General features: G+C 39.6%; 1 protein-coding gene across 4 annotated transcripts; it reads left to right on the top strand.

Annotated features, from left to right (window-relative positions):
- The first annotated feature begins 298 nt into the window (after positions 1 to 298).
- Positions 299 to 16,241, top strand: LOC111962027 (pituitary homeobox 1). Of its 4 annotated transcripts, none has more exons than XM_023984776.3 (5): positions 299 to 427; positions 1,987 to 2,040; positions 11,648 to 11,797; positions 12,860 to 13,062; positions 14,659 to 16,241. In XM_023984776.3, the coding sequence occupies exons 2-5, from the start codon at positions 1,995 to 1,997 to the stop codon at positions 15,205 to 15,207; spliced, it is 948 nt and encodes a 315-aa protein (XP_023840544.1). In that variant the 5' UTR covers positions 299 to 427; positions 1,987 to 1,994; the 3' UTR covers positions 15,208 to 16,241. The 4 variants fall into 4 exon arrangements, with proteins under 4 accessions (XP_023840544.1, XP_023840546.1, XP_023840545.1 ...); XM_023984777.3 differs by lacking the exon at positions 299 to 427 and adding an exon at positions 895 to 1,017; XM_023984778.3 differs by lacking the exon at positions 11,648 to 11,797.
- The last annotated feature ends 333 nt before the right edge of the window (positions 16,242 to 16,574 follow it).

The raw sequence follows: 16,574 nt of genomic DNA, 5'->3' as shown, positions 1-16,574 counted from the left end.
ATTTTGTTTAAAATGTAGAGTGGGCTAGATAGCCTACACAAAATAAACCCTATTTTCCCCATGTCGAGGAAGGCTATTGGCTATAGGCTATATCTTCTCCACCAGAAATACAAAAAAAAAATCAAAGGAATTCACTAAACATATTGATATTCAAAACCAGTTGTTTAGGGTTTTCTCAGCCTTCATAAAGATCAGCTGCTTGCACATCTCCTCACCGTAGGCGATGTGCGCATTGCTGTTGTGTGGTTCGCCGCCGTGACGTCACCGGGACAGGYGAAAGGTCTCCAGAAGAAAACACGAAGCGACGCAGAGAAGCTATCAAAGCGCGTACTTGGACACAGCATATGCCCGCACTTACGTGGATCTATTTCACACCTGCATGGGGACATAGTAAAGATTTGTTTGTTTATTTTCTGGGAATTAACTGGTGAGTAGGCTATTRGAGTTGTGCGGAAAAWATATGCCTTGGTATGTGTTAATTTGTATTTTWTTTWATTTAATCTGGCAAGTCAGTTAAATCGATACAGTGCCTTAGAACGCTGCYCCACTTGGTCCCCRCAAATTATAAGACAGTGACTCGGATTGCATGCTCTTATTGTGTCCAAGTGTACAAGGCCTCTCCAGTCTATGTCAAGTGGAGGATGCATAGGCTTCGAGCCAGTGGAGGCTTTTGAGGGAAGGACGGCTCACAATAACAGCTGAAACGGAGCAGATGGAATGGCYTCAAACACATGCAAACCATATGTTTGAAGTATTTGATACCATTCCACCGATTTCGCTCCAGCTATTACCAAGAGCCGTCCTCCCCAATTAAGGTTCCACCAACCTCCTGTGTTTTGAGTATTACGCATGGGCATGCATTGACTTTTGGAGGAGAAGATTACAAACCTTGCCAGGGAATATAGGTGGGGTGTTGCGATAAAATGTTTAATTGAATCATGTTTTTATGAATGAGTACATGGATGACAATAGGCTCCGACTAGAAGACGTTTGAGAAATAACAATATTACATGAGAGGTGAGTTGTCAGAAGAAATACAACCTCATATCATAAGAGGATGTAATAAAAATACCTCTTAATCAGTGAATGTACTCCTATTATGTTACTAATCTGACAGTGTGTGTGTGTGTGTGTGTGTGTGTGTGTGTGTGTGTGTGTGTGTGTGTGTGTGTGTGTGTGTGTGTGTGTGTGTGTTGTGTGTGTGTGTGTTTGTGTGTGTGTGTGTGTGTGTGTGTGTTGTGTGGGTGTGTGTGTGTGAAGATAAAAGAGGTTATGTGTTTACATCACGTTAAAGATCAACTTTTGCAACGGTATCTCTGACTCTTTTAAAACTTAAGGTCAGCATAATTCCAATGGATGAACAAGTGTAGCCAAAGACTCAGCCAAAAAGGACTCTATTATTATGAATAAGTGTAGCCAAAGACTCAGCCAAAAAGGACTCTATTATTATGAATACGTGTAGCCAAAGACTCAGCCAAAAAGGACTCATTATTATGAATACGTGTGGCCAAAGACTCAGCCAAGACTCTATTATTGAGCGTATTTCACAAGTTGTGCACGAATTTGTGTCGTTATATTTTCATTTCTACTAAGCAAAAGGAAACGTGCGTAAACGCTATTCAGTGGAGCCAATGCTATAGGCCAATATTATCCCTGATTAAAGTGGATTTGTCAATAGGCTACAGATGAGAAGGTTACAATGACGACCCTGTGTAAATAATATGATGGTGAATTTACATTGTTATTTTGTTTTTTCCTATAGATAAGAAGTTACAATGACGACCCTGTGTAAATAATATGATGGTGAATGTACATTGTTATTTTGTTTTTTCCTATAGATAAGAAGGTTACAATGACGACCCTGTGTAAATAATATGATGGTGAATGTACATTTTATTTTGTTTTTTCCTATAGATAAGAAGGTTACAATGACGACCCTGTGTAAATAATATGATGGTGAATGTACATTGTTATTTTGTTTTTCAGGCATCTAAATGGAACTTGTTTTGTCGAAGAATGTAACCCCTTGCGGAAATACAGGTATTACTGCATGCTTGACCGTTACTTCTTTTAGACTTTTGTAACATTTTACTGGTCAAACATGGTTTATTATGCATTCATAAAGCCTGGGCAAATACTATAATATATGCCACCACAACGCAATGTCAGTTAACAAGCAGCTTATAAACGAACATGGTGCTGAGAATAGTTTTTTTATGCTCCATTGACAGCCTGTGCATGCATAATAGAGCCTTCATCATACCCATAGGCTAGTATTCTCGGGTTATATGCATCGCGCATCTGGAAATCTTCAAGGTTCATGCTTCGTTATGAGGGATTTGTCACATGACAGACATATTTTGTCTGTATGCTGCCTTACTGCGGCAAAAGCGGCTACTTCAATTGTTTGACGAGGCTACATCCATTCAATGATAAAATAACTAGTTGATTGCGTAAATGTAAATTACACTGGTAATTAAATATCAGGGCAAGGGTGGCCTTTTAGATAGGATATAGCCCTTATGCGCAAACATGAGCGAGGATACCCGTTCAATTTATTCTTGTGGTTTGCATAGCCTACAGATTTCTGGTAGGTATTTGCCAAGAATATATTAAATCAGGTCTAGACTATTCGTTAAAACCGTTTGTTTGCATATACTTTTATTCTGACTAATTACACAGTATCACATAAATAAATGTGGACGGAAATCATTGACCGATCATAGATCTCTGTAAGTTATTGTCGTGCTTTCGCATGTTTTCCCATGTCTGATCAGTCCATTTAAGCCATTGACATACGCAGTGGCGACCAGTAATTCAGGGCAGCCTGTTTTGAGCCCCACATTTTTAGCTAAAAACAAATTATATACATATAAATATATGTACAGTTGAAGTCGGAAGTTTACATACACTTAGGTTGGAGTCATTAAAACTCGTTCAACCACTCCACAAATTTCTTGTTAACAAACTATAGTTTTGGCAAGTCGGTTAGGACATCTACTTTGTGCATGACACAAGTCATTTTTCCAACAATTTTTTACAGACAGATTATTTCACTTATAATTCACTGCATCACAATTCCAGTGGGTCAGAAGTTTACATACACTAAGTTGACTGTGCCTTTAAACAGCTTGGAAAATTCCAGAAAATTATGTCATGGCTTTAGAACCTTCTGATAGGCTAATTGACATAATTTGAGTCAATTGGAGGTGTGCCTGTGGATGTATTTCAAGGCCTACCTTCAAACTCAGTGCCTCTTTGCTTGACATCATGGGAAAATCAAAAGAAATCAGCCAAGACCCCAGAAAAAAAATTGTAGACCTCCACAAGTCTGGTTCATCCTTGGGAGCAATTTCCAAACACCTGAAGGTACCATGTTCATCAGTACAAACAATAGTATGCAATAGTAAAAGTATAAACAATAGTAAACAGTATAAACAATAGTAAAAGTATAAACACCAAGGGACCATGCAGCAGTCATACCACTCAGGAAGGAGTGTCTCCTAGAGATGAACGTACTTTGGTGCGAAAAGTGCAAATCAATCCCAGAACAACAGCAAAGGAACTTGTGAAGATGCTGGAGGAAACAGGTACAAAACTATCTGTATCTACAGTAAAACGAGTCCTATATCGACATAACCTGAAAGGCCGCTCAGCAAAGAAGCCACTGCTCCAAAACCGCCGTCAAAAAGCCAGACTACGCTTTGCAACTGCACATGGGGACAAAGATCGTACTTTTTTGAGAAATGTCCTCTGGTCTGATGAAACAAAAATAGAACTGTTTGGCCATAATGACCTGGTGTACTTCACAAAATAGATGGCATCATGAGGATGGCAAATTACGTGAATATATTGAAGCAACATCTCAATACATCAGTCAGGAAGTTAAAGCTTGGTCGCAAATGGGTCTTCCAAATGGACAATGACCCCAAGCATACTTCCAAAGATGTGGCAAAATGGCTTAAGGACAACAAAGTCAAGTTATTGGAGTGGTCATCACAAAGTACTGACCTCAATCCCATAGAAAATGTGTGGGCAGAACTGAAAAAGTGTGTGCGAGCAGGGAGGCCTACAGCAGCTCTGTCTGGAGGAATGGGCCAAAATTCACCCAACTTATTGTGGGAAGCTTGTGGAAGGCTACCCGAAATGTTTGACCCAAGTCAAACAATTTAAAGGCAATGCTACCAAATACTAATTGAGTGCATGTAAACCTCTGACCCACTGGGAATGTGATGAAAGAAATTAAACCTGAAATAAATAATTTTCTCTACTATTATTATGACATTTCACATTCTTAAAATAAAGTGGTGATCCTAATTGACCTAATAGAGGGAATTCTTACTAGGATTAAATGTCAGGAATTGTGAAAAACTGAGTTTAATATGTTTGGCTAAGGTGTTTGTAAACTTCCGACTTCAACTGTATATATTGCATATATATTTCTTGGGGGTGCTTGCCTGTTTTGCATGTTATTTTGGCATTAATACGTTTCACATATCAGTTTGCAAACAATAAAAAAAWAAWAATAATAATAATTGAGTTATTAAAGCTGCATACAAACATCGTCTCTTTTTTGCTATCAGCTCCAAAATGCAGGTGTTTCAGCCTAACTTAGTGCTTTCTGTGGTGGTGCGGCAGCCAGCGTAGGGGTTGTTAATGTTCTCTAGTTGTGCCATAATTGGCTCAGTGTTCTGTCACTCATGGGGACACTACGTCACCGCCAAGTCTGAGGGTAGAGCTAGAAAATGTCAGGCCCTTGGGTGCTGCCATAGAGTTACATTAGAAGTGCCCATCCAAGAAGGCTCAAGGTCATTGGCCACAGATAAAATGACGCCAAATCCCGTTATATCTACAGTAGCTTTGATTAGACTGACATCATACTTTCAAGTCGACATTCAACTGGCAAATCCTTTTTAATCGTTGTCATATGAATAGAAATAATGAAGAGAAATTATAGATAAAACATATCGGCGCTCATCGGCCATTGGACATAAACATTACACAACAAGCAAATGGAAATCGCAAATTCAACAATGAGTGTTTTGGAAGTAATCAGTTGCTAACTGCAAGCATTGCAAAGCAATCACTAGCCATGTATTCAAAGTGTGGTCCCAAATCACTGTAAGGTCCCAAATCTGCGATTAAGGGTCTCTTTTCCAAGCTTAAAATTATAAACATTCAACATTGGCCATGTTGTCAATGAAGCATGATTTGTGCCAAGCTCAAAACAACTGTTAACTTGGAACTGGGAAATCTGACTTCAGTGACTTCAGGACAACTAGGAGCTTTGGGAAAAAAACTAGCTCTGACTGGGAAAATACATTTTGAACGGTCATCCAACTTGGCATTGTAAATCTGGAACTCTGGCCTCTATTTTAGAGCTACGACCTGAAGATCACTGATGTCCTCATGATTCGACCTTGTTTATTTCCGCGTTCCCAGTTGACTTGAAAGCACCATAAATCCAGAGAATGCCAGACTTTGAGGACAAAGTTTGATGACAAAATTTGCCCATTAAGGACTGCTGTACCACCTTCATGTGATCACAGCACAATAATTTMAGTCCAAAAATGTATTGTATGCTGCTGCGTAAATGATGTGATATGCCAGGGAGATATGTGTACTGTAGCTAAGAAAGTAATACTAAGTGTATGTTGTGTAGTAAGCTATTAGTAACCCATTTGCCTAATTTTGTGTATTTTCCCCTCTTAATTTCGCCTACCGTTCTGACTTGGTGGTGCAAGTAGTAACCCGTGTTAGAGAAATGTAATCATCAAATATTGTAAGAGCTTTCATTGTCTGCTTATATGTCCCCTTTATTTATCCTACGGTTCTACTTGGTGTAGAGGGAGAACACTGTAAMAACGGCCCATGTTCTGAATTATGTGGTTGTTTATTTCAAAAGGGCTGAACAAATAGTTATATTGACTACTTCTGTCCTAGCTCGCTCATTAATGTCTTAATCGAAATTACATATTGCCTCTTATCCACGTTTGTCCCCTTATAGTTTGTACATCTCAATTGTCAGTGGAAACCATATGTGTTTAAGCAAGTCAGACACATCAGCTAGGATTATTAATTAAGGCAGTAAATGAGGCTGAATTAACTGTTAACTGTTTCGCTGCCAGACAAGGCTCKGCTGAAAGCCAGGTGTAGCACTGGTAAGGTGTTGGGACTTGTTACGGCTGATTTCCTCCTCTTCGTCAGAAGAGGAGGTAGAGGAGGTGCGGCAGAAGAGGAGGTCAGAAGAGGAGGTGTAGGGATCGGACCAAGACGCAGAGTGGAAAGTGTTCATATTTTAATGAAAGTAAACTGAACACTTCAAGATACAAGATACAAAAACAACAAACGAGAATCAAACCGAAAGCAGTCCCGTGTGGCACGAACACTGACACGAAATACAAACACCCACAAACACACACGTGAACCCCGGCTGCCTAAGTATGGGACAACGATTGACAGCTGCCTCTGATTGAGAATCATACCAGGCCGAACGCACAAAACCCCAACATAGAAAACAACACATAGACAACCCACCCAACTCACGCCCTGACCATACTAAATAAATACAAAACAAGAGAAAACAGGTCAGGAACGTGACAGGACTGCTGTTGGGACTCAGCTGTTGGGAAATCTTTATGTAGGCCCTAACCGTTTGTGGGCACCGTTTGTCACCGTTATAGTGCAATTAACGTATTGTTTCGGGTTTTGTTGTGGCTTTGCTGGCATGCATCCCACTTTCTTTTTTTTTGCCCCACCAAGATTTACATGCTAAAATCGCCACTCAGCATACGTAAAATATTGATGAGGACGTAACATAACTTTTTACTTGCATGGCCTATAGGCTATTGAAGAGAACACGAGGCAAGAGTGATGTAACGTCAATGAATCTAAATCAGACTGAAGCAATATGGTACAAAGTAATAGCCATTKATTCGTGAGTGTGATGATGGAGCCATTTCGAATGAAACATTTGTTCAAATGTCAGGGTGGTTATCGGGAATGGGTCACACGGCCTTGGACCAACTATCCACTCCAGATTGCGGAGATGTGATGATCGCTAAATCAATAATGTCATTAAGTCCATAGCCTTTTCCAGTTACGCACGGTGTCCGATTATATTCGAGACCCAGTGTTTTCGTTGCCCCTTCAGTGTTTTTTTTACTAAGACAAAAAGGGCACGATAAAAAATACTTTTTGGTTTGGTTTGTGATTAACGACGATCGTTGAGTTTATTTTCAGTCCTCCGAAAAAAGATGACTGTTTATATTGCTACTGCCCTTTAACCTGTCTTGGTGGATGAAAAGGGTTTCGTAAACCATCCCCTCCGCAAGTGGCAAGTGCCATATATTTGAAAACGCATTATCAGACGAGCCAACGATAGGCGCATGAAGGCCAATAAGAACGTTCAGCACCAATGTATTTGCAAAAATATCAACAGATTAGGCCTATGATATAAATTGTCAATAAGATAACACTAACAGTCCTGCCTTTGACGTAGGCTAGGAGCCAAAGCTCAAAAGGATGCTGACTACATCTCTATTGGTAATTATTTATGATGAGCATCTCTAACACACACAAGCAAACATTCATTTGATTGTGCATAACCTTTATTTAACTAGGCGAGTCAGTTAAGAACAAGTTCTTATTTTCAATAACGGCCTAGGAACAGTGGGTTAATTTCCTCGTGCAACCTTTCGGTTACTAGTCCAACGCTGTAGCCACTAGGCTACCTGCCGCCCCTCTCTTCAAACCACTTCACCGCGAGGCCCCCCTACTGAGACTTTCGAGGCGCCCTCGAACATGTTAGATTTCACGGCAACTCGCATTTGACTTGTTTTGAACGGTTAGAGATTGGTTTCTGAATAGTTTAGACCTCTTAATTCGCTGAGATGTTTGTGTGGCATGGGTGTTCCTCTTGATTTTATGTTGCTGGCTCAGTTCTTCCCTTTACCAGGGTTTGACAGTTGAAAGGCAATACCTACATTAATTTAAAAATGTTTTGTTTCTAGATTATGTGAAATTTAACTTCAATTGACCCCCATTCACAGCCTTGAGAGTGGACGCACCAATAAGGCAGATGCCTTATACTTCGTTGATGTATATGATTCAGTTGTTTTATTGATAAGGTATGAGCGTAGACCTACTTCCGGATGAAAGCATGGCGTGCATTCAATGGTCAAGAAAACTCATTTTCCAAAGAGGTTCAATAGCCTACATAAAAACYACATTGCATTAAGCATGGCGAGGAACCTGAACAAATTAATGAAAAAGTAAGTGATTGTTGAAAGGTTGCACAATTGTCTTTTGAAAGACCCTTAAGGGACTCTTTCCAGTTCGACAGGGTCTCATGCCAAAAGTAAATGTCATGAAATGAATCGGAACGTCAAAGGTTCAGGCTGCTGGCCAGTCACTATGGAAGGGGAACGGAAGGGTCATGGCTAGAAGGGATCCAGTTTTTGCCAAATTAACATCAGATTTGAATTTTAGTAGCTGGTTATGAGAACTTACTCAGCAGGTTAGGATCATTAACGTAGCAGGTTAGGATAATTGGGTTAAGGTTAGGAAAGGGGTTTGGGTTAAGGTTAGCTAAAATGCAACATAAAATGCAAAAATAATAACTTTTGACGTTCATTTGACAAAAGCTGGAAATCTTCTAGCCATGACCCTATGGTTGGGGGAAGCTCTAGTCTAGAACGCACATTCCATTTTGCTTAGGAGTATATTAAAACTCTATCCATGGTTAAAGTAGTCAAAAGTGAATGTCATTGTTGTAAAACACTGTGAGTGTGCTTCATTTACTATCATTCTAAATTATAATACAGATTTTTTTTTGTCATGTGAACTTTATATTACGCCAATTTCCCAAATGTGGACAGTTTGTGTTACTACATTACACACGCTCGCAATTTCACTACATACAATTGAGTGGAATTTCACATCCTTTTTGCTTCAGATTCGTGATGTTAATATACAAGTTCACAGTCATCACGAATACATTACATCGATTTCTTTAAGCAGATTAATAATTTAATAATAATAATAATTTTAATTAACTTTATTTGGTTTGGGACCGTTGATTGTGTTAAACATGCCTCTCCATTGCAGGATTTTGAACGCCGTTATAATGTTTAAACTAAATTGCACAGAACATTCGGTGAGCTCTTTTTATAACAGTCGATGGCAGCACACCAATAGGCCTACACTGGTTTGAGAGTCAAACTATCACTTAAATAATAGCCAAACCTTGTCAGTGTTGACATCCTATGCCGGGTCGTGATTCGTTGAAGTTAAAACAACTGTTTTGTTTCTGTCCAGTTTCGGCAGCCTCCTCGAATCTCCATCTGACATGTCTTCAACAAATTCTCTTCTAACCAGTCATGTAAAAAGTATTCTCATATTCCATGTGGCGTTTGAATAGTGTTAGTTTAAACAGCGCATACACCCCAAACGTTGCCCCCTGTACCATTTATTTCAAGATGATATCGATGGAAGTAACTAACAAAAATAAAAGTGTACGCACTGCGTTGGTGACCCATTTGAATCAAAATGCAACAATTCCAAAAGTAGCTATGTATCTTTCCACGTTGTTCTCTAACCTCTAATGTTTAGAGGACAACGTGATTCACATGATTCTCTATTCCGTGTGGTTTTTGAGCTGTGTTCGTTTGTTTTAACAGGACGTGTAACCTCCTCCCTCTCGTTCTATTGATTTCAAGGTGATAATCAATATATGTGTGATTGACAAAAACAGTGTTGCGTTTCTTTTTATGTTGGGGAAACCCGTTACAAAATGAACTGTCTTCTGCATGTTGTCCTTGAACCAGTAATACTGTATATCCAGTGTCCATGTGGTTTTTGAGTTTTGGAATTTCAACAGCGCATTGGCCTACAACCTGATTTCCCCCCTAATCGATATGAGTGATTTGTTGGCAATTGTGAAAACAACAGGGGTTTTGGTGCGTGTGCAGTTTATATGGTGCTCGTWAAAAAAAATACGTTATCTGACACGTGAAAACTGTGTTTTGAAATTGGACTATTTATCAAAATGTATCGTCAACAGGAAGCAGCGACAGCCTCATCCTCATTTTCAACCTACATTTCAGGAATATGCCTATAAATTGAGATTTCAACATTCATTTTCAATGGAATTGTACTTAATCAGGTAAAAACTGCAGAATAATTCCAAAAACGTGCTGTGATTTATTTCTTTTGATGCCTACAATAATCTAAAACGCTTAGCTCTTGCGCTTGCAACAAGGCTTGGAGACCGTGCGCAATGCCTAAAACAAAATACCTGGCCAATGTAATTGTAATACTGCATGTTATTGGGACCATAAAATCATCCAAAACCAAATAATAGTTGCAGATATGTTTATGCAAATCCAGGATTTTGACACTGTGCGCGCCTTGTCTTCATTCTTTGTCATTCAACTTAAAACGAGTTTGCATATTGTTTTTATTATTTAAGTGATTGATAATGGTGTTGATTTCCTAGCATGGTTTACTATTTTCCATTTGTTTTAACGCTACAGTGAGTGACAGACATTTCACTTAAATTACGGGAAAATATGCTACTGTCAATATGTCTAGAATATAATATAGAGCCTTTCTCCTTAAAAACAAAAACAAAACAAGGCCAACATAGGGAACATTGAGGTCGGAATGTAATATTTAAATATATTTAAATGAATAAAAGACAATCTATTTTTGTGAATTTAATTCAAGATTGGAATCAAGTGGCCGGGCTCATAACTGTGTGATGTGACGTTTTATCTCTGTCCATCTCTGACCAACCATCAGGCGCCAATTATTTCACACACACACACACACACACACACACACACACACACACACCAACACACACACACAACACACACACACACACACACACACACACACACACACACACACACACCACACACACACACACTTCATTCTTTTGACACAAGGTCTGCCTCACCTTCTTTTTTTAGGTGAATGTTTAGAAGGCCTGACAATAAACCTCATCAAATCGTCCCACACATGAACTGATAGACTATTAGGGCTACGGCAGATTTTGCAGCAGTGTCATTGTTTCATATACATAGGCTGCTAAATTATAAATTAGGTAGCCTACTTTCCATATATGTTTAGCCTTGAAAATAACAAGCCAGGCCCATATGCAAACGTTTATTGAGCTCAGTTCATATACGAGATATAAATTGCGTGTGTATGCTCTAAGTTAACTAAGGGCACCCAGCTGCAGGGCCGTTCCATTGCGCTGGAGCATATTTCAAACATGCCTGAATAAAGGGCCCATTTTCTTCCAAACTTTCTAAGGCAACGTAACTTGCGGTTGCCTCATGCGCTCCGCTGGGATACCCCCCCCCGCACAACCCCGCCCCAATACCCCCCCGCCCCCTTGACCCCCACACCGGGCATATCCCCACCAGCGGAATCTGGAAGCATTAGGCTGTCACTGCTTGCGAGGAAAAGAGTCTGTTTATCTGGAGAACAAATTCATGAAAATCTTTTTTTTATTTTATTCTTGCAATGGCAAGTGTTTGGCTACAGATGGAAATCTAAACACCCTTGTTGAAGTTTGAGAAAGCTCGTATATACAGGATTTAATACTTCTTTTTAATACGGCAACATTATTTTCAAGGTGGAATGAATTTGGACAGAATCGCAGAGACCGTGATACCCCCACCGACGCGCGACATGTCCTCTACGTTTCACTTGCCGAGAACTGCAAACAACACGCGAGAAACGTTGGAGAACTCAAGCAGCGAGTCATCAGATACTGAAGTAACAGGTACATTAACGGTGTAATGACATTGCATTACATACTCTCATAATTGCTAGGTAGGCTATACAACATAKWTTTTTTGGTGTTAAACATTAAAGGKTAAAAAGCTACGTGTGTGTGTAATGTATTCGATATTAAGAGAAACTCACGTAGCTTACAACTTTGTCCAAAGCATTGAGCAATAACAAATATATTCGAAACACAAAGCACCTTCTGTGAATGAAATAAATAACTTAAATTGTCGTGTTTTAGTAGGCCCACTTTGATAACAATAAGTTTGCAGTTTGATCAAATCGAATATTTTCGGCATATTTAAACAAATGACATTCAGGGGTTACAATAATTGTTTGAAGTTATATTTTTAGTGCTCCTGCCGAATGTTTGGTCTTTTATATTCCACTCCTCCTCATCAGTTGTACGATGTCAATATATATACCTAATACTAAAGAGATAATAAGACGTAAGCCTACGAAGAATAGGGCTAGACAATGCATTCAGCATCTACAATATGGCTAGTTTGTTTTAAACTGATCTTTCTTAAAAATAAATATCGCCCTTCGTACGTCTAGCTTTTTTAAAGGTATGAAATGAAGGCGTTCTTTTAAAGACACGCACGGACAAGATAATGAACTCTAAGACAAGACTGGACAGACGTTGCAACAAAAGCAACGTTCTAAGTTTATGCCGATTCATTCCTAACAGAGCGTCTAAAAGAATCAATATTGAACCCGGAGCAAATCTGTTCATGTTTGACGACCGTGATAGCCTACTGGTGGTCTTTGTAGGCCTTACAGACTTCTGAAAGTCGACATTTACTTTAGTGATTTACGGACACTTCAAACAAGGTTAGGATCACCCTGCCAGATATAGTATGCTTTTTTGCTGCAGAAATAAACCATTTGTTAAAAAATTACATATGCGTTTCGTACATACTGTTTCTAGACTCATGAGATGAGATTGTACAGAAAACATTTGGGTGAGTGGCACCCCTCTGTGTAAAATCAAAGTAGTCTGACTCAGTATAAGCTACAGTACAATAACCAGAATTTATATGTTTGTTTTTCACAGAAAAGGAGAGGAGTGTAGAACACAGAAGTGACGATGGAAACGCAGATGACCCCAAAAAGAAGAAAGCGAGGCGGCAGAGGACTCATTTCACCAGCCAGCAGCTGCAAGAGCTCGAGGCCACCTTTCAGCGGAACCGCTACCCCGACATGAGCATGAGAGAGGAAATAGCTGTGTGGACCAACCTCACCGAGGCCAGAGTCAGGGTAAGTGAGTCGAGATGCGTTTTGGCCCGTGCTTAAAACGGGCGTATATTCAAAGGGAAACCGTAAAGACGTGAATTAATGAAAATACAAATCTGTCCATTTAAACCTGCTCTGGGTTTATTGCCTGACTTCAAGCCAACACTGGAATACCACTTGGATGATATCGTTGCAATAATTAACAATGATTACGAACTTTATGAGGTAGATCTTACGCTATAATTTCCCTCCATCTTGGGGGGGGGAGGGGTGCATTACACAACTGTATCATCGACTTTTGAAGACATTGTATCAACTATGTTTTTATATATACTTACAGTATCTGCGCCAATTCATTTAGAATATTTATTTCGGCAACAGTTCATTTTACATAGGTCTTATTATTGCTATCATGTGTATTGTTCACTACACATCCACTGTAACGTGTTCCTCTAGAAACGTTTCACAGCAGACATGTTTAGTGTAGTGCAATGAGTAATATCATATTGCCATGCATACACATGTTCTTGCGAGTAATTGCACATTAGGCCTATGGAAAACCCTTTTTGAAAAATTCAACCCAAACCACCTCAACAAATCGGGTGTTTTAATTTCAAGACGGGCAAGAAACAAGATAAGCTTGAGTTTTTTTGTGTGTCTTGGGCCTACAATTAACGTATGTCCCATGTGTAAACGTACCAATACTTTTAAGCCTACATATCAAAACAGCAATGCACTAGTTAGTTGGCAAGAAGTCGACAATAAGGCCAATTAGCGCCTAATATCATTTTAATTAACATTTTTTGATGGCTAATAAATTATGATTATCCATACATCTATAGAATACTTCCAACATTTCGAAGAGGATCACAAACTCTTATTGACGCCCAAGCAGGAGGACATCATAACATTTACCTTATCTTATCCAACAGAAGTGAATTACACACACTCTTAAAATAGACGCACAAGAGGAACACATTTTTTCTGGAACATTTTGTTCAGCGCAAGGGGCTGTGCAAACACTTCACGGTTATTGGTAATACAACTATTGATAATAATGATTGTATGATAATTCGATCAGTAGCCTGCTAGGTTAAGCCTACATTTGGATGGATTTGATTGTCCATAGTGCCTATGCAGACGTGAGAGCGACGAGATGTAGGCCACAGCTAAAACACAATGACGAGGAGGCTTTTCGAGCTAAATATAACCCACCACTGTGCAGCTCGAAGCTTATGGTGTCACATCGTTCATGTCTTTGTGGACAATTTATCTTTAGCCTACAACCGTGTGCCCCCCGGAAGACTATACATAGCCCCACTTCCAATTATATACCCTAAGACTCCATTATAAAGTACAAACGAAGTGTTATTCTAATAAAAACATTAGAGAGACAATTTTGTGAAGTTGTGGCAAAAATATATGATCGTTTTTTAAATCATTCATAGGTCTTGTTAGGCCTAGCCTAGGTTATATGTTTTCTAGTTGACTGTTATGGATTGTATTATAAATGTTACAAGTAATAACATAATAACACAACTATTGTTATTATCATTACATTATATTACTGTTATAGATCGCATGTTGAATACATGTTATCTTTTTGTCTTTGATCTTTAGGTGTGGTTCAAAAATCGCAGGGCCAAATGGAGGAAGCGTGAACGCAACCAGCAAATGGACCTGTGTAAGAACAGCTACCTGCCCCAGTTCAGTGGCCTCATGCAGCCCTACGACGACATGTATCCCGCCTACACCTACAACAACTGGACAAACAAAGGACTGACCCCGGCTAATCTGTCCACAAAGAACTTCGCCTTTTTCAACTCAATGAGCCCACTCACATCCCAGTCAATGTTCTCAGCTCCTAACTCCATCTCCTCTATGACTATGGCCGGAGGTATGGGCCACTCGGCTGTACCGGGGATGCAAACTGCGGGCCTGAACAACATCAGCAATTTTAACGGCATCGGCACCGCTACAATCAACTCAGCCATGTCCTCGTCGTCCTGTCCGTATGGGCCTCCCGGTTCCCCGTATAGCGTATACAGAGACACATGTAACTCTAGCCTTGCGACCCTGAGACTGAAATCGAAACAGCACCCAACTTTTGGATACAGTGGGTTGCAAAGTCCCGGGTCTAGCCTTAATGCCTGTCAATACAACAGCTGACGTATCAGCCGTGATGAAAATAATTTGCGGACAGCTCTAAGCCTAGTAGCCTAGCCTACCTGCGAATGGAGCGAAAGACAACTAAACTGGATTAGTTGCAATCATTTATTTTTCAAATGAATTATGCGAGCTGTAGCCTATGTGTTTACCAATTAACTTGTAGGCTACAACAATTTACATGTCCATGTTTTTGGGATTTAAAAGTGATGATGAAGACGTGTTACGTTGCAACATTGTACATTAGCCTACATAAGAAACCGACAAGGGGACTCCTTCCTATGCATGTTCGCTTACTTGCTTTGAGGGCTCAAACCCATTTGAACGTGATTTATATTGGTCGAGGCCAGCGTTTCCCAAACTCGGTCCTGGGGACCCCAAGGAGTGCACGTTTTGTTTTTTGCCCTAGCACTACACAGCTGATTCAAATATTCAACCAAAACCCCCTTGGTGTCCTGAGGACCGAGTTTGGTAAACGCTGGCCTAGGCCCTGTACTCTTGGTCTGGGATTAGAAACAGTTTGGTAAACGCTGCTTGTCCCTTACTCTTGGTCTGGGATTAGAAACAGTTTGGTAAACGCTGGCCTAGGCCCTGTACTCTTGGTCTGGGATTAGAAACAGTTTGGTAAACGCTGGCCTAGGCCCTGTACTCTTGGTCTTGGATTAGAAACAAAAAAGTGCAACACATATAACTAGACATATCCGGACTCTGTAGAAGAACAATTGTATTGTACATAGCTTAGACTTTTATTATGCTCATTTGCTTTACCGTTTATGCAGGGGGTGCCACTGGCCCACCCAATTGTGTCCTGTTTCTGAAGCGTGACTTTACTTTTAAATGCTCTGTCTGGAGTATTTTCGTTTTATTTGTTTGCTAAAATTGAAATTCTGAATTTTTAACTTGGGTGCAAAGTGTTTTGTACGAGTTGATAATAATGTAAGATAAAGCAAAGTCCATTATACTGTATTCAAAAGGTGATTGAAAAGTAACTTCATGTGTTTATGGTAATATGTTTGAATAAACTACAGCAGAAAGAAGTGCATTTCAGATATTAAACAAGGGAAAAGGTATACATGACAAAAACATAATATGTTCCAAGTTTATGGAGTAAAAGATAGGAGTGCAAAGTAAATAGTCTATATCTATAGCCTTCAATTAATTATTTCAGTGATGACAACTCAAACCAATCTTCACCTGCACACATTTAAACCCCCCTAGAGSAGGGGTTCCCAAACCTGACCATGTAAAAAAAAAAAGTGATATAATTACAAATCATCGGCGAACTTTTTTAATTAGGGCTATGAAAGTATTTTACAAATCAGTCTGACAGGACCTTTGACAGTATTTCAATCTGAAGCAGTATGGTGGTT

The sequence above is a fragment of the Salvelinus sp. IW2-2015 genome, linkage group LG4q.1:29, assembly GCF_002910315.2.
Source record: "Salvelinus sp. IW2-2015 linkage group LG4q.1:29, ASM291031v2, whole genome shotgun sequence".
Lineage (NCBI taxonomy): Eukaryota > Metazoa > Chordata > Actinopteri > Salmoniformes > Salmonidae > Salvelinus > Salvelinus sp. IW2-2015.
The sequence above is the reverse complement of the archived record's forward strand: the minus strand, read 5'-3'. Positions and strand labels throughout refer to the sequence as shown.